The sequence below is a fragment of the Herpailurus yagouaroundi genome, unplaced genomic scaffold, assembly GCF_014898765.1.
Source record: "Herpailurus yagouaroundi ecotype Mexico unplaced genomic scaffold, PumYag 182, whole genome shotgun sequence".
Classification (NCBI taxonomy): domain Eukaryota; kingdom Metazoa; phylum Chordata; class Mammalia; order Carnivora; family Felidae; genus Herpailurus; species Herpailurus yagouaroundi.
In genome coordinates, this window is record NW_024412413.1 from 5,737,399 (window position 1) to 5,761,812 (window position 24,414).

A 24,414-nucleotide genomic window follows, 5' to 3' on the forward strand; every position below is an offset into this window, starting at 1 on the left:
ATAGTGACCTGAGCCGAAGTTGGACGCTCAACCGACTGAGCCACCCAGACAACCCTACACCAACATATTTCTAATCTGACGCCTGGATACACCACACTGTCAAGCCTGTTGCTCCCACCAGGTGACCGCCACCTGGGACACCCGCAGGAGGAGGGTCCCAAAGTTCCCTTGCAGCGTGTCCATCATCAAGGAACACTGAGCGCAAAAAGCCATCCACACCAAACAACTTAACTCCTTTTCTTTGTACTCTGTGCCCACCCTCGTCTATTTCTTACTAACTAGACATTCAGAACTGTGTTGGTCAGCTACCGCTAAGTAACAAACAACCACGACATCTCCACAACAGCAGCATTTATTTCGTTTTTCCATCTGTATTGTGACCGGTCTAGGCTGGCTCAGCTCTGGGTGGCATGCCTGGGTCAGCTCTGTTCCACGTGTTCTCACCCTCCTCCTCGGACCAGTGCTGTGCCCCAGGCCTGTTCTTCTCAAGACAGTGTCGCTGGCACAGGAGGATTTGCCCAGTCACACAAGTGCTTTTTATATTCTTTGTTCATGTTATACTTGCCAACATTCCCTTGCCCAAAGCAAGTTGTATGGCTGAATCCAAAGCCACGTGGCAGACAGAGGAGGTGGATACAGGGAGAGTTGAGAAAAATAGAGCCTTGAATGCAATATCCCACAAGGGAACAAATACACGTGTGTCTCCGTTTCCAGCTCTATTGGGTTAGTTGACAATTCAGTCCACCTCTTCCCTATTACGTTCCCTCTTCCCTGTTATATCTAGAGAAGTTGTTTGGGATACAATGTAGTGCAAAATCGAATTCCTAAGTCAGCCAAGACCGTGGCTGGACATAACTTAGTGACAGTATGCTGGAAGGTTCTTTTCGGGAATCATTCCCCTATTCGAGCTGTTGCAAGAAGCGTACGATAGACTGCATGGGAGCTAACAAAATTCCGGGTTCAGTTAACCCTTCTGGAGAACACACCCTGGTTCTTGCCGCCGGCTTAACCCCCTCCTCAAGTGCTGCTCCCTCTCCTGGGTTAGAGGCAGGTCAGCCAGCCCCTCGCCTGGAGCTTCCCCCGCCGCTTCAGATGTGAGTTTCCCGCAGCAGAGACAGGCTAATTCATCTTTATCTCAGGCGGGCTGGTACAGTGCCTTCCTGAAATGGATGGTGTGCTCCTTGATTGTGTCTGCGTTGTGCTGGATGGTTCTCTTCGACTGCTGTGGCTGTCACTACTTTACAGACGGAGAGCCTACACCCAGAGAGGTGAAGTGACTCGCGTGAAGTCGCCAGCCACACGATGCCCGAGCAGGGCGCTGGCTTAGCCATCCTGAATCTGAGCCCATGACCTGGCCTCCGGCACCCCTGCCGCCCAGGGCCCTGGGGCAGCTGCTCAGGAGACCCGGGTCCTGTGGAACAGTCACAGGGTACCTGGGCTCATGCCCCAGCTCCTGGGGTGCGTGACCACACCTCAGACCTGGCTTCCACCTCCCTGGCAGGCGGCCTGACCTACAGGTATAGAATGCACCAGAATGCCTCCGATTACTCAGGGTAGAAACGGTGTTAACCGGGAGCTGAGACTCAAACCCAGGTCTGGCAGACTCAGGCAAAAATATCTGTAATAACACCCCCCAGCAGCAGCAGCAACAGCAGCGAGAGTGGCAGCCCGCGTTTGCCAGGCACTGAGCCAAACACTGCACGGTTTTATTCTGCTGAAATCCCAGGCCCGCCCTTTGTGATGGTTCTGTTTTTATCCCGGTGAGGAAAATGAGGCAGAGAGGGGTGTATGTCTTGCTCAAGGCCATAAGAAAAAGGCAGAGCTCAGCTCCATTCAGCAGCCCCAAAGCCCTTGGTTCATGTCCCTGCCCTCCAGGCCCAGCACCCTCCGCCCGAAGGTCTGGCCCCGGCAGGTGCACTCCATCCGGTTGGCACACCCTTGTTGGATTACTGTGCTCCCGCAGCGGCCAGGCAGGCCCCTTCTTAGTGTGCCGGTGCAGGGGCCCAGAGATGGCCCTGGCCTGAGCGGGGAGGATGAGCCACGGGCTGGGGATCCCAGCGCTGTGCCTACAAGGCTCTCCCCATGTCTTCAGCCAATGGCTGTGTGAGGGCCCAAGACAGTGGCAGAGGCATCAGCCTGCAAGAGGGAGAGGAGCCCTGAAGCTGGGCCAAAGAGATGGGCTCCAAATGAATTCTGCGTAGGTCCACGCTCGCTTCTCTTTGACCCCCTCAACTTAGACTTCTTCCCTCTGGTCTCCCCCACCCGGGCTGCCTCCCTCGGACCCCCCTAGACTTCCTCCCTCCGACCTGCCCCCACGCACTGCTTCCCTCTGACTCCCACCCACTGGGCAGCTCTTGGGGGATCCTGAGCAATGGCTAGATTTGGAACCACAGGTTTCTGTTGTAAAGCCGGGACTTGGTTTTTACTAAGTGAGATATGTGGATATGTTTGAAACTGAAGCACTTCCAAGTTATTTGCAGGCTCTGTGCGGATTGTATACTTACGTATTGGGCCGTTATTTCTTTTATATGTTTCGCCAGCGGGGACCAGGAATTTTCTTTGTGGCAGTGGGGGATGGTATTTCTCTGCGACATCAGGAGGGACAATGGGTAAAACAAGGCTCCATGAGTACCCTTGGGTAAATGAGAGAAAATTCCTTCGAAACATATAAATCATTCTCCAACAGGGTCAGACCCATGGTGGACAGGAGTCCACTTTTTATTTTCTTTTTCTTTTTTGCATTTAAACAGTACCCGGCACAGCCAGGCATGCATACAGTTGTCAGCTGAGCCGTCGAGGGCTGGAGCACCGAGGTGCGGGCCCCGCGGCTCCCGTTCCAGACAACGGTGTGGACGAAGGTGGGCGCCCGGCACCCGATTCCTTCCCTGTATAGCCCTTGGTGCTGCAGCTATGATTGCTATGCCGGGTGAGGGTGCCTTTTATGGGAAGCGTAGCTAGTATTGGAAAGTGACATTTGCATCTCAAGATAGTGGTGTCCTTTCTGATTAGGAGACACATTCCTTCTAGTTATAGAAAAAGCACCATTTCTTTCCCCCATTCAGATATAATGATCACGTGAGAAGCTCCAGAACACAGACGCGCCAGACCAAGAGCCATCTGTTCTTCCCTGGCGTCTTCAGTCCCTCGGAGCGAGGCTGGCGGTGGCTGAGCGGCTTTGTTAAAAAGCAGGGATGGGAACCAGAATGCGGGTGCCTAACGGATTCGGCTCCTAAGTGGCCTGACGGAAGAGCCAGGAGGCTCTGCCCTTCAGAGGCCGGTGGGTGCCCTGGGCAGCGTGGCGTGCGGAGCGGCCGTGGGCCCGGGGACCTCCAGGTCCGTGGCACATCCCTGGGCACCGAGGTGATGACGGTGGCGCCGCTGGGGGTGGCGTTATTGGTGATCCTCGTGTGTTCTTCGTACCCTTTTTGTCGTTGCTAAGTTTTTGACAGCGAACACGCAATAATTGTTGCAGGCAGGAAAAGAGTATTTCCCTCGGGCAGCAAATCCACCTTGGTGAGAAGTTTCAGTCACCCGCACTCTTGTGTGTTGGCCACGAAATTGTGCCGCTTCTGTTCTCCTTGGGAAGTGCCCGTGTGTGTCCCCGGCCCGGGGGAGGGCTGGGGGAGGCGTGTGTGCAAAGAGCCCAGAATCTGCGGGCCAGCACCTTTGTCTCTTTCCGACCCCGGGCATTCCCCGGCCTCCCGACCTTGCCGTGTGAGGACGTGGCCTCCAGCTCTGGGTCTTTGGCTGACTTGCCCCTGCCTTTCCTTGCCTCCCAGGCCAGCCCCTCCTCCTCAGGGAGGCCCAGCTACGTCCCTGGCAGGGTGCCCCCTTCTCAGAGCACGCGACCCGCTTAGGATCTCCGCTCACCCCTGAGACTTCGCCCCGGTCTCTCTCTCTCTATCCCCCCCCTCGACACGCCCCCTGGGCAGAGACTTTTTCAAAGGATTACTTCTTAACCTCCGCCTCCCCAGTATCCGGAAGAGCGCCTGGCACACAGCAGATGTCCCACGGGTGTTGCTGAGACTCCGTACAGTACTCGAGGGCGTGCATTCCGCGTTCATTCTCTGCGAGTGCACCAGCACAGGTGCTCACCCGTGTGAGCACAGGGCTCTGGGAGTCAGGCGTCACTCAGATGCGTGCACAGGTGGAGAGCAGGGGTCCCATTCACATCCAGGGCTGTCACGCTGAGCAGGGCTCCCTGCCCAGGCTCTCAGCAGCACCGTTCACAACCAGACTGTCCCAAGCCCCGGACCTCAGGACCCCTGACCCTCGGGGGCGGCAGGACTCCTGGCTGGGGAGTTCCCGTCATCCTCCTGACTTTGTCTTCCCTTACCTCTCCAGCCAGAGAGCAAGCACTAATATTCGTGTGTCTGTGTCTTGTGTCTGTGTTTACATGATCACTTGGACCATTTTATGGTTCTTTGCCACTTAGTGCGTCACAGACGTTTTACCGTATTATCAAACAATTCCTTAAAAGACTGTAAATAGCTGCATTGTAATCCATCCTATAGAAATACCTTATCTTATTTAACTGTTGCCCCGATGTCAGACATCCAAATTGTTGCCAGTTTTTTTTTTTTCTGTCTCGTAAATTTTGTAAATAATCCTGTAATGATCATAATTCCATGAGCTCACTGTGTTTCTTTCCTTAAGGAGAGTCCTGAAAGGAGAGGTGCTAGGTCACAGGAACTTGTTACGGCTTTAGATCCCTTATTCCACCTGCTCCAGCATTGAGCTCATCAGTCAAAAAATGTGCCAGTTTGTTAAAAGAAAACAGTCAGATCTCATTTTCATTTCCACTGCTTTGCATCGTGACAAGGTCAGAGACTTTTAACCGTAGGTTCAGGGCCACTGCCCCGAGTGGCCCACAAGGATCCCACCAGTTCATTCGTTGTATTGGTCGTGACATTTTACGTTCTATGGGTGCATCGCTTATCCGTTCTTTCTTTGAACAAGCATAAGACCCTGCTGTGTGCCAAGTCAGTGGGGGATTCAGCAGTGAACAAAAGACTAGAGCCCTTGCCTTCATGAGGTTTATCTTCTGTTAGGGTGAAGAAGACAATTAAGGAATAAACACACAGGGGATCGGAGAACAAAAAGCACCACAGAACACCAGCGAGGACAGGGGAGAGGGAGTGTGGAGCGTGGGTCTAAACATGTTCTAAAGACCTTGAAGGAAGTCTGCAAACGGCAAGTGCAAAGGCCCTGAGGCAGAAAGGCGCTGGCTGTGTTTGAAGCAAAGCAAGAGGCCTGGTGGCTCTGAGCAGAGTGAGCAAGGAAGACAGTCACAGAGGCGAGGTCAGAGGGTAATGAGGGGCCATTGTGAAGCTCTGCCTGTTACTCTGGGCAACAGGTGAAGCCTTTTGAGAGTTTTGCTTGACCTGATGCACACCTTAAAAAGATCATTCTCAGAAGAGAGGGACGATGGCTTTTTAATGACGGCTCTGCCCTCGCCTACCACTCCGTCGAGGGAACAAGTGTCAATACTTGGGGGGGGGGGGGGGGCGGTGTACAGGTGTGTGTGCACTTTAAAAAGGTCATCCACAGAGGGCGATGGCTGCGCGCGGAAGCAGGGGGACAGTTGCAGTAATCTGTGCAAGAGATGATGGTGGCTTGGACCAGGAGGTGAGAATGGAGAGTCAACTTCCATTGGGATCGTGGGCGGTTAGGGAGTGGGGGTAGGTCTTTCGCAGGTGACTCCGGGCCTGAGCTACTCGAAGCACATGCTCCATTTGCGGAGGTGGAGACCTCGGGAGGCCGATGGTTTGAAGTTGACGAGTCAGGAGAGAAGAAGGAACTTTCCTTGGTGAAGCTCGGATGTTCTGTCTTGCTTGCGAGGACCGCTCTTAACCCAGAGCTGACTTGGGGTCAGCCACGCCGTTCCCCACTCCTTCCGTAGCCTTGACGTCATGGCCCAGCCACAGCAGAGGCCTGTTTCCCACCCATCAACAGCCCGAGCAGGTGGCCACGGATTTACTGGCATGGTCCGAGACCAGCTACACTACTCTGATCATAGCACGTTTATGACATTTTAATATCCAGCAGGTCAAAGGCTTGATTACTTGCCTTTCCCAAAAATGTCGCGGCTATTCTCTGTATTTATTTTTCCGTATCAACTTTAATGTCCATGTGTCTAATGGTTTAAACATTTTTTTATGTTTATTCATTTTTGAGAGAGAGAGAGACAGAGCAGGAGCAGGGGAGGGGCAGAGAGAGAGACACACACAGAATCCCAAGCAGGCTCCAGGCTCCGAGCCGTCAGCCCAGAGCCCGACGTGGGGCTCGAACTCACAAACCGTGAGATCGTGACCTGAGCCGAAGTCGGACGCTCAACCCACCGAGCCACCCGGGCGCCCCATCCATTGAGATGTTTCTTAGGATTTTATTAACTTGTATTTATAACTTGAGAAAGCCTTTTGAAATCCAGTCTTCACATCTGGGATCACAGTGCACGTCCCTTTGCCACCCCGTCCTTGCTTTCTACCCCTCCCCCCCCAAGAACGTGCACAGCTGTCTCTGTATACCTTACTCTTGCATATGAAATTTCTCCCAAGGTACTCAAGAGCTTGTCACTAATGTAAACGTGTGTTGTTTTCACAACACAATTTCTAATGAGTTATAATTATTGCCCCCAGAATGGTCTTGCTTTTTTGCATTTTTGGCTTCCTTCCAGGCACTTTCCTCGTTGTCTTGAACTTCCCACTTGTGCAGTCACATCCACAAATAAGGATGAATCTTGCCTTTCAACATTTATACTGTTTATTTCATCTTCTTGTCTTATTTCAAAAGCTGGAGTCTCTAAAAATGTGAATCATAGAACTGACAGTGAGCATGCCTATCATGTTTCTGACTTTAACGCTTTGTCACCCATTTAATATGTTTGCAGATGGCATCTGGCTAATATTTTCTTGTAGGGAGGGAGTATTACACATAAAGTCTTCGTTTTATTTCTATGTGGTTTATCTATTGTATTCTATTCTATACCATTTCTATCAGGAAGAGCTGCTGAATTTTGTTAATGCCTTTTTGCCATCTGTCGGTATGTGACCTAATGTAAGGAACTGAAAGATTTGCTAATTCTTTAAAATGTTTTTAATTTTTATTTTTGAGAGAGAGGCAGACCGACAGAAGGCAAGTGGGGGTGGGGGAGAGAGAGACAGAGACAGAATCCGAAGCAGGCTCCAGGCTCTGAGCTGTCAGCACAGAGCCCGACATGGGGCTTGAACTCAAACTGCGAGATCATGACCTCAGCAGAAGTCGGACGCTCAACTGACTGAGCCACCCAGGTGTCGCAAGATTTGCTGATTCTTGGAGGACTCGTATACTTGGAATAAATCCTAGTTGATTTTTTATTTAAAAAAAAGGACAGTGGTGCTAAATATCTCTAATGGTCTTTTAAAAAATGTTTTAATGTCTTCACATTAGTGTCCACAAATTAGGTTGGTTCACATTTTTTATTTCAAGTGTTTACCATATTTAGGTATGAGGGAGATATATAACGGGCTGGAATACTATGTATTCCTGTCCGTGTGCTGGAACAATTTGACTTACGTAAAAATTATCTATTGCATAAAAGTGAGATTCAGCTTGCCCTTAAAATCAGCTAGGCTTGGCACCTTTTTAATAATAGACGGTAGATCTTATAACAGCCTTTTCAGTTTCTTTTATGGTTACCTGTCTATTCAGACCTTTCTAATACTCAAGTTAAATTTAGTAATCTATATTTTGCTTAAAAACGATTCAGTTTCCTCTGGAGCTAAAACCATATTAACCTAAGGTTGCATAATCCGCCTTGTGAGAATGCTTCTATACCTGTTGCTAGAAGAGTAGTACTTCCCATTTGCTGTGTGTTTCAACACTTTCAGAGAGCACTCACATATAGCATCTCATGTCACCTTTACTCTGCCCTGATGGATGAGGAGACAGAGGCAAAAGGAGCTAGTGGCTTGCATGGGGCCACACGGTGTGTTAGAGGGAGAGTCTAGCGTCAGACTCAGGGCTCCCACCTTCTGGTTCTAGATTGTAGATCGTCCACCCGTGTTCTTTCCAGTTGTGTCCACCTGGGGCCCATCCTTCTCGGGACACAAAGGAGTGACAAGTGTGAGGATGGAGTCTGAGCGTGACCCTCCGTCGTGGGGGGGCTCCCTTTGCAATCTGAACACCAGCACCCCTTGGGACGTTTGGGGGGCTAGCCACGTGCTTAGCTATGGGAGGTGAACTTTAACTGTTGGAACATGTATCATCTGCGTCAGTAACATCACTCTTAGTTTCTAGAATGAAAAAGGAAAGGCATTCATTTGCTTTGAATGTCTCCAAGAGGACGTATTTAAAAGCTCCTTTTAACCTTTCGGCGGTTGAAGATGAGACAGGCTGTGGCCCGAGTGTAGTGTGGCCACATTTTTGAAGATATTTGCAGCAGCACTCTGTGTTTGACCCAACTTCATAAAGTAACATTATGATCTGTCCTGAAGGATAGTAACGCATGATACATATATTGCTGAAAATGAGACATGACCGTTTGGGCGGGGGGGGGATTAGTCGTGAAAATCTCGTAAAGGTCTCAGCACAGCGCCGTGCGTCATGAGAGGTGCTGCAGCTGACAGGCACGGCAGGGTTTGAGGGAGGCGGCGCAGCGTATTTCAGAGTCCACCCTGGTCCGGGGACAGCTCTTGTGCGTCGTCACCTGTGGGTTCTCACGGAGCCCGGTGTCCCCTCCCACCTCCAGCCTCACCCCTTCCTCAAACCCGAAGAGCTGAGCTGCTGATGCAGGGGCCACAGGTCTGGTTGTGGAGGGCTTTTCCTGACTTCAGCAAGTAGGTGATGCGAGGACTGCATCCCTGAGCGCTGTCCCCTCTCAGGAAGCTCGGGACGCAGCTGCCCTCTGAGCCCCGGTCTCCCACGTCTGGCTTCATTGTGAGCTCAGTCTGTGCTCCTGACTGGCCCACCTGCTGTCCCGCCTGTCCGCCATCGTGGGCATCAGCATGTGCAGAACGTGGGCTGCGGTCTTCCCCAGACCCCTCCCGCTCACCTTGCCCAAGCCCTCTTGCCAGCCCAGAAGCCTAAACATACACTAAGAAGGTCCTCCTCTGCCCCTCTTTCCCCAGAGCCCATTCCTCCTCCCTCCAGAAGGGGGTCCCCGAGCCCAGGTTGCCGCTAGCCCTTCCTCGGGGCTCCCTGGCACCATGGACAGCGTCCTGAGGCCCCAACCCGCAGGCGCGCTGCCCAGGGAGAGGGGTAGAATGCTAGGGGTCTGGTCCTCTGCCCGCCTCTGCCTCCGACCCCACAAATTCTGCCCTCGCCGTGACTCAATCTCTGTGAGCCTTGAGAAGTCTGGGGCTTAAGGGAACACTTAGCCCACAGTGGCGCTGCAGCATCACGTAGTAACGGCCATCGAAACCTGCCTTTCAGATTCTAACCGCTGTAAGTATAAATCCACTGCACTAATGTCGGGAAATAAAAACAGTCCAGAGACATGCCCCCTGTTCCGTCCCTTCCCTCAGAACAGACACTCGCTGTGTGTTTGTGAAATGGACCACAAGACAGACCGAGTGAGTGAACGGATGAGGACAAAGTCCCGTCCTCCCCGGGCCGACTCTGCACGCAGCCTGCCTGGTGGCACTGACTCACTTTTGCTCCTTCTTCCATGGTCGGTGAGCCCAGGCTTCCCCGTCCGCCAGGTCTGAACCTCTGGTTGGGGCTCCCCCGGGGCCCAGAGCCACGAGATGGTTTATAATTTATTGAGTGAATCAGTCTTCCTTTCTGCTCTGCCCAGACTGCTGCCGAGTGGGCCGAGAAAATGCCCCAAGGCCCACCAGCCACGACTCCCAAGGAAACAGCACACCAGGAGCTCCTGGCTCGGATCCACAAGGCAGTGGGCTCCTGTTACTGTGCGCTTGCTCAGGAGTTTGACGACTTCGACACCATGAAAACGAACACCGCCTCCAGGGACGAATTCAGGGCTCTTTGTGCTCGCCACATGCAGGTTCTGACCGATGAGCAAGTAAGAAATGCATTTGGTTCCTCATCCTAACGTATGAGTGCCCGGCCAACTGTTCCCCAGGGCACGAAGAGTTTAGAATACTTGAGGGCTTGGGGGCAAAGCAGGGGGTGGTGTCGTTACTGTTTTGTTTTCAATCTCATTGAAGGAGTTTTCTGTTTGACAAATAAGACTTGCAACTTTTCGATCGGGGTGCAAATTATGTCACTTTTTTTCTTTATTTTTTAAAGTTTATTGAGAGAGAGAGCGCGAGCACACAAGAGCGTGTGTGCAAGCAGGGGAGGGGCAGAGAGAGAGGGAGGGAGGGAGGGAGGGAGAGAGAGTGACACAGAGAGAAAGAGAGAGAGAGAGAGAGAGAGAGAGAGAGAGAGAGAGAATCCCAAGCAGGCTCTGCACTGTCAGCATAGAGCCTGACACGGGGCTTGATCTCATGAACCATGAGATCGGGACCTGAGCCGAAATCAAGATTTGGATGCTTAACCAACTGAACTGCCCAAGTGCCCCAGTCACTTTTATTTTTTAAATCAAATTAAACTCGGTTCCAGCGGCCACTCTCCCTCTCCTTCCCTAGATAATCCCAGAGCTTGTGTGACCCCAAGAGGCAGCCGGTCTTCCCCCAACACCTGAACGGGGCAGCTCAGAGCCTGTGAGTTGCTCTGGGCCTCCCGCCACCCTGCCTCCCCTCCCCTTCCCTCTCCCTGGTTCTGTTGCTAGCACTTTCGGTTGCTCTGGGGATCCCCCCCCCAGGCATGCTGGTGACGTGCCCACCGCACAGGCTGGACAAGGCCACCCTCTCTGAGGCCCTGCTGCCCCACACAGAACCCCCAGAAGGGATTCTCTGCGGCTCCCTCCTCAAAAACCAGTGGTGCTCTGTTTAGCTCTGGCAACCTGCCACCCTGGGCTTCTTTGGCCCCTTGTGGCCTCCCAGGGCCTGCCAACAGGATGGCATCCGGAGGACCTGCCTTGCAGCTTCCCGACTTCCGTCGATAGTAACACTAAATGCTAGTGCCGGGGGACGGTTCCCCGGGTGGCTTGTTCCTCGCTGTGGCCCAGACGCCGAAACAGAGCCCGGCACAGAGCAGGTGCTCAGCAAGTCCCGGTGAACGGATAGTGTGGCGGCGGCGGGTTTAGTGTGCACGTTCTCCACCCCCACCACCTGGTGCCCGAACAGCTGGGGCGACACAGAGCACCGATGATCCGAACACGGAAGCAGAGCTCCCCCTCCACCCCCGACAGCAGACACACTGCTGCAAGCCCTCCCCACTTGTCAAACAAGCCGGTACCCTAGTGCCACAGAGTCACTCAAGTGGAAACCGAAATCCAGACTACTTCGGAAGGTACTCCACCGTCCTCCTTCCCCCGTTCAGCCCGAGTAGCTTCCTGCAGCTCCCGGTGGAGAGGTCACCCTCCCCTCCCAAGATGGGGCGCTCTACCCTCAGGCCTCATTTTCTCAGGGGGTCCCGGATGAGAACTAAGAGTATTCACATGGAAGGGAGACCGTCACATTCGATGCCCATCGCCACCCAGGCCTCAGGACTCCCCACCCTGAAGAACGAATTCACTAACGTTAAGAATTCGAGCATCAGATTTCACTCTCCTAAAATATCACCTTTTTAAAGCATCATGATCATTTTTGCTGAGCCGAATTAAAGTGCTTTTCCCCAGTTCGGTCTCGTAGATCGTCAGAGCTGAGCGAGATCGCTGTTTGCAAACGCTCGTCCCCGTTACTATACATGGATGGAAACCTTTACGATTAACCCAGTTGTGTTTATGGTTCTATGGGGCGAACTAACTAAGGTTTTACTAATGAAGATTTTTCATTTCATCTAAATGAGTAAACTGTTACTCTCATTATAGATATAAATTAGTGATGTGCTAGCATATCTGACACCTGTACCAGAGAATCCGATTTTAATTGTCCACCAAGAAAGCTTCACCATCCCCGACACATCCAGCCCCCCGCCTCTGCAACAAAATCAAATACTTTTTTTTTTTTTTATTCTGCCTTCTAAAGCTATGCAGACACATCGCAAATACAGTCTGCATCACCGAGGACATCAAAATCTGGCATAAGAACCATGGTTTAAGTTGGGTGATGATTAGCAAAACTTGTGCACTGTTTGAGAAGGGAGCTTCTGGACACAGGCTGGTAAACAGGAAGCAAAGATCCTTCTGTGACCCGTGGGCCATGACCTTCTTGGTTCGATGGGACAAGGTGTGGTACAGGGAGACACAGAAGTAGTTTGGCTCCTTAACATGTCTAGACCCCAATTGCCACTACTCAGAAGGGTTCCCCGAAGATTCTGGGACAGGTCCAGCCGTGTTAACCAGCATCTGAGTACAGATCCCATGTCTTCTAAAAACGATCTCATCCTAAAAAAAAACATCCAACTATCATGAATCCGAGAGGTCAGCTTTCTTGGATGACCGAGCTCCGAAAGCAGGGAAGTACCAACTGTTTTGAAAACTTCCAGTGTAATTAACCTTTCAGAAAAGGACAGCAACTTTCTGAGCAGGTGGAGTTGGAAACTGATGGGGCTTTGTGGCTCCCCGGAAAGCGTGTTATAAAGGCCTGGGAACTGGGTCCACTTGGATATTGCTTAAGAAAAGAGAGATCCACAGAGAGAGCCTCTCCCGGTCAGGCAGTTTCGGTCAGTCTTGGTAATTGCGTGAGGATTTAGCTATATTTACAGCTACGTTAGGGAAAGGAAGGATCAGACATTTCTGACCATTTCAGGTGTGGTGTTTCTTTTTTCTTTTTTTTTTTTTTTTTTTATTTTTTTTTTTGAGAGAGAGAGAGAGAGAGCGTGCAAGGGGGCAGAGACAGGAGACAGAGAATCCCAAACAGGCTCTGTGCTGTCAGGGCAGAGCCCAATGTGGGGCTCAATCTGATCTCATGATCCATGAGATCATGGCCTGAGCTGAAATCAAGAGTCAGACGCTTAACTGACTGAGCCCCCCAGACACCCCTCAAGCGTGGTGTTTCTTAAACAGACACCTCTAGGACACTAGAAGAACACAGACAAAGAACCAACAGTCTCTCAGGCAGACAGGTGGGGGTTTCAGTTCTGCCTCTGTGCTTGTCCAGCTGTGTGACCTTGGACAAGTTACACAACCTCTCTGAGCTTCATTGTCCTTCCCTAGGAAATGGGAGCGCACAACACTCCCCAAGCTCGATGCCTTCCCCTCCAGCCGGGCTCTTCAGCCTCTCCCGCTCTCGCTGCTGTCTCCCTACCTCTGCCCCCTCACATCTAGCCACGCCAGCTCCTCCTTCAGGACTGGCTCCAAGCCGAGCGAAGCCTTTCCTGACCGTACCTGTAGCTGGAGGAACTGGCCATGCCCCGCTCTGGCCTCCCCGCCTCTACCCTGAGCTCCCGATCCCCCGGCCTGGCTCACAGGGCACGTCTGCCTGTTGTTCGGCACAAGGCTGTCTGTCCTGACGATGCACTGAGTGGCTGAAGGCGGCACCCATCTGCTCGTTTGCTTACTGGGGGCCCTCTGTGCACAGTGGTGATGTTAGGTCCTGAGCAACGAAGGGGGACCTGCTCCCTGCTTCCTTTGAGCTTGGATCCACGGAGGGGAGAGCTGTGCGTTATTTATGTTGTTACAAGCTGCTCCCTGCTAGGATGGGCCAGCAGTGGGGGCCTGGACCCAGGGGTCAGGGCAGTTTCCCTAAGGGCGTGACGTTGGGGTCGTGGGAGTTGCCACTGAGAGGAGACAGGAGAGAGCAGTGCAGGTGGAGGGAACATTCCGGAAGCAGGAGCGGCGAGCATGTTGCATTAGATGAGCTGCTGTGGGCACCACAGATCTGCCCTCGTGGTCTGCGCTTTTTCAGGGGCAGGGGGAGTGAGTGAGACGTGCGTGTTGGCTGGTGATAAATGCCGCAGAGGCCCCGGGAGTGGGAACCAGGGTGGTGCGGAGGGAGCCTTTGCGTAGGGCAGTCAGGGAAGGCTCCCTGAGGAGGCAGCTCGGGGCCTGGGAGCAGAGGAGGTCGGGTGTGCGGGAGAAGGGTGAGTGGACCACAGGAGCCCGAAGGGCAGGGGAGCCGTGGACAGGGGTGGGGTGCTGCGGGTGGAGGGGCTGGGCGGGGGCGATGTTGGGGTCTCCTGGGTCTCTGCCCGCAGCCACATCCGCCATGCACTCCTGCTTCCCGCTCACTCTTCTTCCACGAAGCTCACTTGCTTCACCCTTCTCCTTAGGAGATAGTCTGGGGACGGGATTCTGTGTCTGAGGTTTCCCCCCCGACACTGCGAAGAGAGCGCTAACCTGTCTTCCAGCGTCTCTCGGTGCTGGTATCTGCTAATTTGTGCACGCTTTCTCCGGGCGCCCGACCCCAAAGAGGAAGAAAGCACCCCGTCAGAGACACGGGAGGAGGAGGGACAGAGCCAGGAGGCTGTTCGAAGTCCCTGACACCTCCACACGCAGCTTGCCCGGCGTGGCCCTTCCACGCGGCCCCACGGCCAGGCGGTTCGCCGTGGCTCGGCCTGGTTGTGGGGGCTGGACGCCTCCCACCTCGGCCTCGGGGTCTGGTCCTCGGTGACTCTAGAAAGGCTGCCCATTGGCAGCACAGGCCCGTCCCAGCTCTGCCTGGCTGCCTCTGTTTCCCCCTCAGGTAGCAGGTCGGTGGCTTGCCTCTAATTGCCCACCTCACACGGGGCATCTTGTCCCTGTTCCTGGAAGGGGTGCCGCCCCCCACTACATGTAGCTGACGCCGGCTCCTGTGGGCCACACACCCACGGGCCTCTGGTGTCACGGCTCCGTTTCTATTCAGCCCGATTTCCCCGTTGTGCTTGAACAAGACGGTGCATTTTTATTGTTATTATTTTTTTTTTTAACTTTATTTTGAGAGAGAGAGAGAGAGAGAGAGAGAGGAAGTGGGGGAGGGAGGGAGAGAGAGAGAGGCTCCCGAGCAGGCTCTGAGCTGTCAGCGCAGAGCCTGATGCGGAGCTCGAACCCACGAACCAGGAGATCGTGACCTGAGCCAAAGTCAGATGCTTAACCAACTGAGCCCCCCAGGCGCCCCAGGACATGTATCTTCAAAAACTGCTTTCCATCTCTCTACCCCTTCTGTTCGTGCAAGTTACATACCTTTTCTACTCGGTCTGCTGACGTGTTAACCGCAGTTGTTTGAAAGTCCTTGTCTGATGACCCCACAAAAGGAGCCTCCTCTGACTCTTGTCGGGTGATTGCTGTATCTCTTGGCGATGGGTCAGTTCATCTTTTGTCGACAGGTCTAGATTTCCTTTCTTTTTATTGAAAGCCAGACGTCATGTAAAGAAGAGTTGAGACAGAGATATCAATAGTATTTATGCCTGAACGTGGACATACCTCTTCTGGCTGACCGCGAACGGGAGGGCATTCCGGAATCAGTCTGGTGGGCAGTTGAGCTGCGTTCGAGTGTTACGTTGCTGCCCCCACCCTAGGGGTGCGTGGTGCACAGGCGTCAGACCCTCCAGCAGGGAGAGATGCCAGGACGCTGCTGAGTATTCCTCCTGCACGTCCGGGCCACAGGACAGGGTCCCCCGTGCTCAGGGCCAGACTTACGCAGGGTGGCGCTGTCTAGGCGTTCCTGGTCCAGCCTGGTTTAGGCCAGGGTGGCGCCTCCTCCGCGTTCCTGCCCCTCCACACCCGCTTCTGTGGCGGTCAGACTCTGCCCGGTCTCCGTGGTGGGTGGGTCTTGGGCGGGAGAGGAGGTAGCCGACCTCTGACCTTTGCTTGGTAGAGGTACAGATCCTAGGGTCGCTGCCCCTCCTTCAGAAGCACGGGACTTTCGCCCACACCCTTCCCCCCTGGGGCCGTGGATCTGTGGATCTACCCCTCCTAGAGACACAAGGGTGTGCTTCCTTCCCTCCCCCAGGGGTCCTGGTCTTGAGTGGGTTTGCTACACCTCCCCCAGTGGCTTAAGGCTTTCGCTTCCCGTGAGAGGACGGTCTGGAGAAGCGTGCGGTGTTGCGAGTCTGTCCCCTCCCGTGCTCTCTCTCTCCGGAGCAGCAGCAGAGGCGGGTGGAGGGGAGCTTGTGAGCGTGAGCGTTCCCTGTCTCTGGGCCTCTCCGTCATCCCAGCCTCACGTGCCGGCACACGCTCGGCCTGGAACGTGCTAGCTGGCTTCTTCCCGAGTGCTGCCAGGCGTGAGAGCTGGCGTGTCTGGCTCTCCTCGGAGACTTGGGGCTCCGTGGCGTTCGGTCCCCTCGGCTCCCTGGAACCTCAGCTCTCTGATGGGCTCTAAAACAGCTCTGATTTCGTTTTGTTTTAAGTTTATGTATTTATTTTTTTGAAGGCGAGAGAGAGGTGGGCGGAGAGAGGGAGAGAGAGAATCCCAAGCAGGCTCCACACTGTCAGCGCAGAGCCCGACACGGGGCTCGAACCGACAAACGTGAGATCATGACCTGAGCCGAAACCAAGCGTTGGACGCTTCACCGACTGAACCCCCCCCCCCCCGGGCGCCCCGAACGCTTCTGACGGTGTAGATACTCGGCTTTCTCTTGCTGTTAGATGCGAGTGGCGATCTCCGGCAGCTTGCCTCCCTGCAGAAGTGGGGCCCAAAGTCAGAGATCTTTAGGCGCTCGGAAGGTAGTTAACGGCTTCTCTGCATTTGAAGGGGACGTTTCAGGAAGCACACCTTCCACCACTGGGACGTGGAAACTTACTCGCTCTCAACTCGCTCACGAACCATCAGAATTTTGCCCGGGTTTCACGCCCAGCTCACGGGTCAGAAGCCCCTTGTGTGGTGCCCTGTTTGCAGGCTTCTTGATGCCTCTCCTGTCCCCCCAGCCCCACCCGCCTCCATCCCCTGCAGCATCTGTAGGGCTCCATCAGCATTCTGGGGCGCGATCTGTCGGGACTGAGGAGCCACGTGTGGGTTTCCCTTTCCCACCCACCCGCTTCGGTGTCCTCCTGGCCACGTTCATTCTGCCTTCATGGTGAGGCTCCTTTGGCGAAGAGAGGGCTTCCGGGCTCCCTCCTGGACTTCATTTGCACCAGAAGATTACAGGAGACGCCGTGGCTGTCCTTAGCGGCTTTATAAACGTCCTCACTCCCATGCTTCAGGTTTCCACGGGGTCCTTAACACTGGCACCCTTCTTTGTATCTCCCCTTGGTAACGTGACCTTCCTCCTCCTTCCTCCCCAACGTGGCTAACATAGGAGTGCACGAGAGCCCGTGGCGCCCGCTTCCTCTTCCGGGCCGCATCCTGCTCTGCTTCCTGAAAGCCTTTCGTGGTGAATGCGATCACGATGTGGCTTAGCACCGTCCGTCCCCCTTCATTGTTAAAGGGTCTTGCCGTTGTCTGATCGGTCTTAGGTGAGTTTTTCAGGACTTTCGGCAGCCGAGCAAACATTTCTAGAGCACCTGCCACGTGCCGGCCCCTTCGGGAGATGCAGGACATTTAAAGGTGAATCTCAGACGACCTTCAGAGAGCTGCAGGACCAGGCAGGTTGGCGTCACCTGCAGAGGTGGCTTCAGCACAGGCGGGAAGGTAGAGAAGAGCGCCGGACATCTGCTCCGGGGCGTTGGGAGAACTTTCCTGGAGGGAGACGGGTGGCGAGCCTCCTCCTGACTGGGGGTGATGACCGCCATTGGTGACGGTGAGGTCTGTCTGAGACAGACACGTGGTCACTTTCTCAAGGTCTCTCACTTCCCCTCCACCAGCTGGTTTGACCTCACCGATCAAAATTAAAGCAACGCGCTTCTGCATACGTCACAAATGACGTTGAACCGTCCGTACACGGCACCGTCCACAACCTGGTTTCGAAGTTGTTCCCGAAGACGTGACCTTTAGGGGACGGTACCAGGGTTCTCTCTGTACCATCCCTGCAACTTCCTGCAAGTCTACAATTCTTTTGAAATAAAAAGTTTAAAACGTGAATCAAGAATATTGTCCCAAACTATGGGGCGCCCGGGTGGCTCAGTCGGTTGGGCCTCCGACTTGGGCTCAGGTCATGATCTCACGGCTCATGAGTTCGAGCCCCACGTGGGGCTCTGTGCTGCCAGCTCGGAGCCTGGAGCCTGTTGCGGATTCTGTGTCTCCCCCTCTCTCCGCCCCTGCCCTGCTCATGCTCTGTCTCTCTCTATCTTTCAATAATGAATAAATGTTAAAAAAAAAAAAAAAAGAAGAAGAAGAATATTGTCCCAAACTAAACCTTCTTCCCTTCTCAGGGCCTAGAACATTCCTCCTCTCTTCCCCACCCCCCAGTACTTCATTTCCAGAATTTCAAACCCAACCGGTGCTGTCTCTCATAATTTGCCTTTTGGAAACCCCAGCGGAGGCCAGAAGCGATGCTGGCCTCCGGTCAAGGTCAGGCCCGAGGGACGGACGGGAAACACCGTTCCCCTTGCCGCTAGAGGCCGCTGCTCTCCTGGGTGGGCGCAGGAGGCTGGGACCCCACTGGTTCTGAATCAGTTACCCCTCTTCTCAGCTTCCTGAAAACCCTCAGTCATCCAAAGTGGCTCATTTAGGTTGCTGGAGTCATTTTGCTCCACCGGTGTGGTTCCGACGTGGCCTGTGACGTCAGACGGTACCAGCCCAAAGCCATACCCTTCTCTCTGGTTTCCCAGACGCCTCCCTTTCCACCTTGTGAGAGGACAGGGCTGGCCCTTCGGGGACACGCACCTGGCCGTGAACACAGCGGCTGAGGGCCGCGGTGCCTGGCCAGCTGTTGGCAGAACTCAGGCGCCCACGAGGAAGACAAATGAGTCCGGCCGGGCTTCCCCGGGACCAAGGTGGGCCAGGGCCTTGATTTGCATTTTCTCCTAAAGTGTTCTCATAGACTGCCGCTCAGTCTCTGTGACTAATCACAACATTTAATGGCGTTCAACTGCTCACTAAGGGCCCAATTCAATTAAAAAATTGTCCTGTGGAAGCCATGAATAATCCTCTTGTCTTTGCTTTTCCTCTCTTACGGATGCCTCCATCAAGTGGAGGCTGAGCGGATTTTTTTTCTTTTTCTTTTTCAATTTTTTTTCATTGCCGCCGGCGTCCCCGCCCCCCCCCCCCCCCCGCCGCCGTGAACGCTGGCCTCCACTGGCTTCTGTCCACTCTGGTGGGCGCTGCGGGGACTCTGCTGGGCTTTTACACTAACCCCTGGGAACGACTTCTGCTTCTTTGCCAGTTTGACAGACTGTGGAGCGAGATGCCGGTCAATGCCAAGGGGAGGCTCAAGTATCTGGACTTCCTGAGCATGTTCAGCTCCGAGAGAGGGGCCACACCGCCAGCCACTGGCAGTTCCACCAAGGCCCAGAAAGGCTGCAGTGCTCCCGAAGTCTCAGAGAGAAGCAGATCCACAGCTTCATCAACGCCTGCTCCCGACCTCAAAGCAGGGTTGAAAACGCAGAGCCACCCCTGTGTGAGTCCTCGTCTCGCGGCGCCACTGCGCCCCGGGTCCCCAGATCCCCAAACCCCAGTGGTCCTGAGTGGCAGGTGACCGACAAGGTGCCATAGGGTGAGCCCGGGGCGGGGGCACGGGAGAGGAGCCCAAGGTGGGTCCTTAGCACTCACCTGCCTGGAGGGGAGAGGGAGGTGTGGGGAAGGGCTGGGGGAGGCTTGGGTGGAAGGAAGGCGTGAGGGCTGGAAGGAGGAATAAGGAGGATTCAGGGTAGGAAATGGGTACGGGAGCGAGGACAGAAGACTCTCGATCAGCGAGCTGGGCATTCATCGGGCAGGAAGGCGGACACCCCATGGTAGGCATCCGCTTTGTGCAAGGGCCCTACACGCACCCAACCGCAACGTGTCGTCACCCCCATTTTACGGTTGGAGATACGAGGCTCTAAGAGGTGTCCTCATGTGCTCAGGGTCCCTCAGTTAGACACGGGGAGATCCAGTTTCCAACCCAGGCCTGTCTAACTCTGCGGCTCTGGCCCCGGGCTGAGCCGCCCTGTCTGGGGTGCGGGAAGGGGGCCGGCCTCACTGAGGCGCTCGCCTCATCTGCAAGCCGGAGGGCAGCAGCCCCGAGAAAGGGTGGTTGAGAGGATCCCAATCGTGTGCAGAATTTATTGCACATCTACTCTGTGCTGGGTCTTTTCGAGAGCTGAGAGTGAACAAGCGTCCCTTGCCCTGGCGGAGTTTACATTCTCGTCGGGGATGATGGGCACGCCATGTATTTAGCGAGTTGGAGACACTGAGTAGAGCAGAATGAAGGGGTGGGGTCAGGAGCACCCCAAAGATGTCGGTGTCCTAATCTCTAGGACCTGTAATATGTCACCTCACATGGCACGGGGGATCAAGGTTGCAGGTGGAATTAAAGGTGCTAATCAGCCGACTTAACAAGGGAAGATCCCTAAGTGTCCGGGTGGGCCGGAGTCGGTCACAAGGACCTGTAAACGGGGGACGCAGAGGCAGAAAGGTCCGTGTCGGAGAGACGCCATTTGAGAAAGTCTCCACTGTTGCTCCCGACTTGGAAGGTGCGGGAAGGGGCCACAGGCTAAGACGTGTGGGCGCCTCTCGATGCCAGAAAAGGTAAGAAACAGATTCTGTCTTAGAGCCTCAGAAAGAACACCGTCCTGCTGACGCCTTGGTTTTAGCTCAGTAGGAGCCACCTCGGGCTTCTGGTCTTCAGAACTGTAAGAGAATAAGTGTGCTGTCTTAAGCCACCGAGTCTAGAACTGTCAGGGAAGCCGCGGAAAACACGCTGGGGCGGTGCGGGGGGGGCAGGCGGGCGGTGTGGGGCGACTCTGGCTTTCACTCCAGAGGCTGGAGCCTTGCAGGTGTTTAAACAGAGGAGTGATGTGGGCTGCAGCATCTTTAAAAAGCCTCCCGTGGATTCTGTGTGTGGAATAGAGGCTGCGGGTGGAGTGGGTGCTGGAGGGGGGTGGGCAGAAGCGAGCAGGTGGGGAGGAGGCTCCAGTGGTCCAGGGGAGAGGCCCGGTGGCTCTGAGTGAGATGGGCAGCGGGGAGCCGGCGGCCGGCAGTCAGGTAAAGCCAACAGGATTTCCCAGTGGATTCGGTGTGGGGTGGAGAGGGAGAGAGTCCAGGAGAGCCTCTAAGGGTTTGACTTGAACACCTGGGAGAAGGGCGTTACATCAACCCAGAGGGGGAAGGCTCGGATGGTACAGAATTTGGGAGAAAGACCAGGAATTCAATGGAGTTTGTTCCTGTATTGGACTTTTTTTTTTTTTAATGTTTATTTTATTTTTGAGAGAGAGAGAAAAAGAGAGAGGACCCGAAGCGGGCTTTGCGCTGACAGCAGACGGTCCGATGTGGGGCTCGAACTCATGACCTGGGCCAAAGTCGGACGCGTAACCAACTGAGCCACCCAGGCGCCCCAAGTTCATTACTCTATTAGATAACGACAGGACGTGTTCAGGGGCAATGCCTGGGCTGCGTTCAATTCATTCCCCATATTTAAATGGAAAATGCAATAAGACAGCCTTAGAGTTGGTCCATGTGATTTCACAATATAGGACATTCTGGAAGGGAGTACAGGATTGGACATCCATGAAAATGACAGGTGACTCCCTGTCTTTGATAAGACTCTTCCTCTGGTGAAAAATATTGTCTCTCTCTCTCTCTCTCTCTCTCTCTCTCTCTCTCACACACACACACACACACACACACACACACCCGTAATTAATATAGTTAAATAACATCTCCCTAAACTTGAATCTTGGCTATATGTTTATTTCCAAAACCATGTTGGTTACTGTGTTTCGGCACAAATATGGCCCGCTGATGGAAATGGAAGTTAAATGGCAGCATTACCATCTACGCTTTGCTTTTCCCTTATTTCTGAGCTCATCCTGCCGGCGCGGTTGTGAACCTCAACCCGAGGCCCGTCTGCGATAGCTTGTATTATTTCTTCGTTTTGAATCTCACGCTGCAAGATCCCCTGCTTTTCTCTCTCTCGCTCGCTAGACCCCGGCCAGTGCAAGCACAGCATACACCCTGCCCCTGCAGAACTGTGAGCCCATAGAGAGCAAGCTCCGGAGGAGAATTCAGGGCTGCTGGCGGGAGTTCCTGAAGGAATGCAAAGAGAAGGACGCGACCAAGCAGGGGGAGATCACCACAGCTGAGTTCCTAGGTACGTTCTCACAATGGGGTCGCCCTGCCGGCACAAATCCACAGGGAACGGGCGGGAGCATCTCCCTCGCCGTGGCTACCAAGCACCTCCATAAACGCCAGGCTCGAGGGATGAAAAATAGTTACAAACAGAGAGGGAGGGAGGCAAACCATGAGAGACTCTCAAATACAGAGAACAGACTGAGGGTGGATGGGGGGGTGGGTGGTGAGGGAGAAGGGGAAATGGGTGATGGGCATTGAGGAGGGCACTTGTTGGGATGAGCGCTGGGTGTTGTACGTAAGCGAGGAATCAGGGGAATCGACCCCGAAAACCAAGAGCACACTGCACACGCTGTATGTTAGCCAACTTGACAAGAAATTATATTTAAAAAAAAAAATGGGGCGCCTGGGTGGCTCAGTCGGTTAAGCTCCCGACTTCGGCTCAGGTCATGATCTCGTGGTCCGTGAGTTCGAGCCCTGCATCGGGCTCTGTGCTGATGGCTCGGAGCCTGGAGCCTGATTCACATTCTGTGTCTCCTCCTCTCTCTGCCCGTCCCCCGCTCATGTTCTGTCTCTGTCTCTCTCGCTCTCTCAAAAATAAATGTTAAAAAAAAAGAAAAAACTCCTAATGCCTCTCAACCCACTGCAGGGCACGTTCATGCCTGGGTGACCAAGTCAGCAAGCCGTGACTCTCCGCCTTAGAAATCACAGACTTGGTTGTGGTCTCTGTTAACAGACTTGGAGAGCTCCAGGGCGGGACAGGTGGAGGAGGGCGGTGGCCGGGGACCTACAGGCCCATCCACCCCATTGCTTCTGTCCCACTGATCCAGCTGTCACCACGTCACTTCGATGAGCTCTTCAAATTCCATCAGTTGGACTTAAACTTGCGCTAATGGTCGTGTCTTGTTTGTGCAACATTTTACGCGATCGATCTGGCCTTGTCGCCCCCCTGCTTGGTAGCCCCCTGAAGTCGGACCCCCCCCCTCCTCTGGCCTAACCTTTAGATCCCTTTTTAAGGAAAGTTTTTTCTTGAGAATCTCCAGTATTAATAAATCACTTTTATGACAATCATGGCTTACCAACGTGCAAACGAAACAACGTGTGAACTCTCTCAAGCGAACAGCTCCTACAAAAAGTAGCCACTTCTAAATGAAATACAAAATCTGAAACCACTGATAGTCCAACGTTGCTCCGCTGTGTTAATGTGACGTGTTTCACCGACACCAAATCAGCAACATTGGTTTCAACGCATGTTTCAATTTCCACTCGTGTTTTAGTTAACCCTCTTGGTTTTGAGACTAATGAACCTTAGCTGGTCCTGCTGGCAGCATGGTTGCTGTGTTTAGTTTTTAACCACGAACCCACTGAAGCCACCAGATCTTACTCTGCTCAGCTTGTCTGACTTGAGTGGTACATCCAAAATTCAATTCTGCAAAAAAAAAAAAAAAACACAAAAAAAAAACGTATGTATTAATTCTCAGAAGTTATTCTGTATTTTCCGTGCCCTGCCATTGACCTCCTGCAAGTTGGAACATCAAAGGCATTTTCAGGCCACTCCTGTGGGCTCCCCAGCCCAGCGTCACCCTGCCCGGCGAACGCCGGTGACGCTGCTTCTGCTGTTTCCCCGGTGCCAAGGCAGAGGGACCTCCGTCTGCCCATCACACACAGCAGCATCTTACGGGCTGCGCTTGGCTGGAAGGCATCACTTACACAAAGTCTGCCTTTGTAGCAAGGATCCAAGCCAGGGCCTACGGCATGAATGCGTGCGTGAACAAACGAGTGAGTGAACAGTTTGCCACAGACTGAATTGACGTTTTTGTCTTTAGCTCTCGTGGAGAAGTTCAGTCTGGACATAAGCAAAGAGGAATCTCAGCAGCTCGCCGTGAAGTACGATGTAAAGAACAGCGGGAAATTTGCTTACTGTGACTTCATTCAGAGCTGTGTCCTCCTGCTGAAAGCAAAGGAAACCTCGCTGATGCAGAGAATGAAGATCCAGAACGCCAACAAGATGGTACGTAGACTGACTCTTGGAAAGTGTGGGCGTGGGCCGCCCCTCTGTCTCAATTTGTCGTAAGTCCATAGAAATGGTGGACGCGGGGCGCCCGGCAGCTCAGTCGGTTAAGGGTCTGACCCTGGCTTTCAGCTCAGGCCATGATCTCCCGGTTCGTGAGCTTGAGCCCCACGTGGGGCTCTGCCCTGACAGCGTGGAGCCTGCTTGTGATTCTCTCTCGCTCCCTCTCTCTGCCACCACCACCCCCGTCGAGATAAATAAACTTAAAAAAAAAATTTTTTTTTAATGTTTATTTTTTTTTGAAAGAGAGAGACAGAGCATGAGCGGGGGAGGGGCAGAAACAGACAGAGACACAGAATCCGAGGCAGGTTCCAGGCTCCGAGCTGTCAGCACAGAGCCCGATGTGGGGCTCGA

The 24,414-nt window shown here is 53.8% G+C and overlaps 1 protein-coding gene across 7 annotated transcripts in view; it reads left to right on the forward strand.

The window, feature by feature from the left end:
• Positions 1-24,414, forward strand: part of EFCAB6 (EF-hand calcium binding domain 6) — a 249,329-nt gene that overhangs the window by 218,915 nt on the left and 6,000 nt on the right. For all 7 annotated transcript variants that reach the window (XM_040490605.1, XM_040490608.1, XM_040490604.1 and 4 more), the window contains 4 exons: positions 9,776-10,003; positions 19,108-19,341; positions 21,846-22,011; positions 23,816-24,000. In XM_040490605.1, the coding sequence (XP_040346539.1) occupies positions 9,776-10,003; positions 19,108-19,341; positions 21,846-22,011; positions 23,816-24,000 (813 nt within the window). The remainder of the gene's footprint in view (positions 1-9,775; positions 10,004-19,107; positions 19,342-21,845; positions 22,012-23,815; positions 24,001-24,414) is intronic.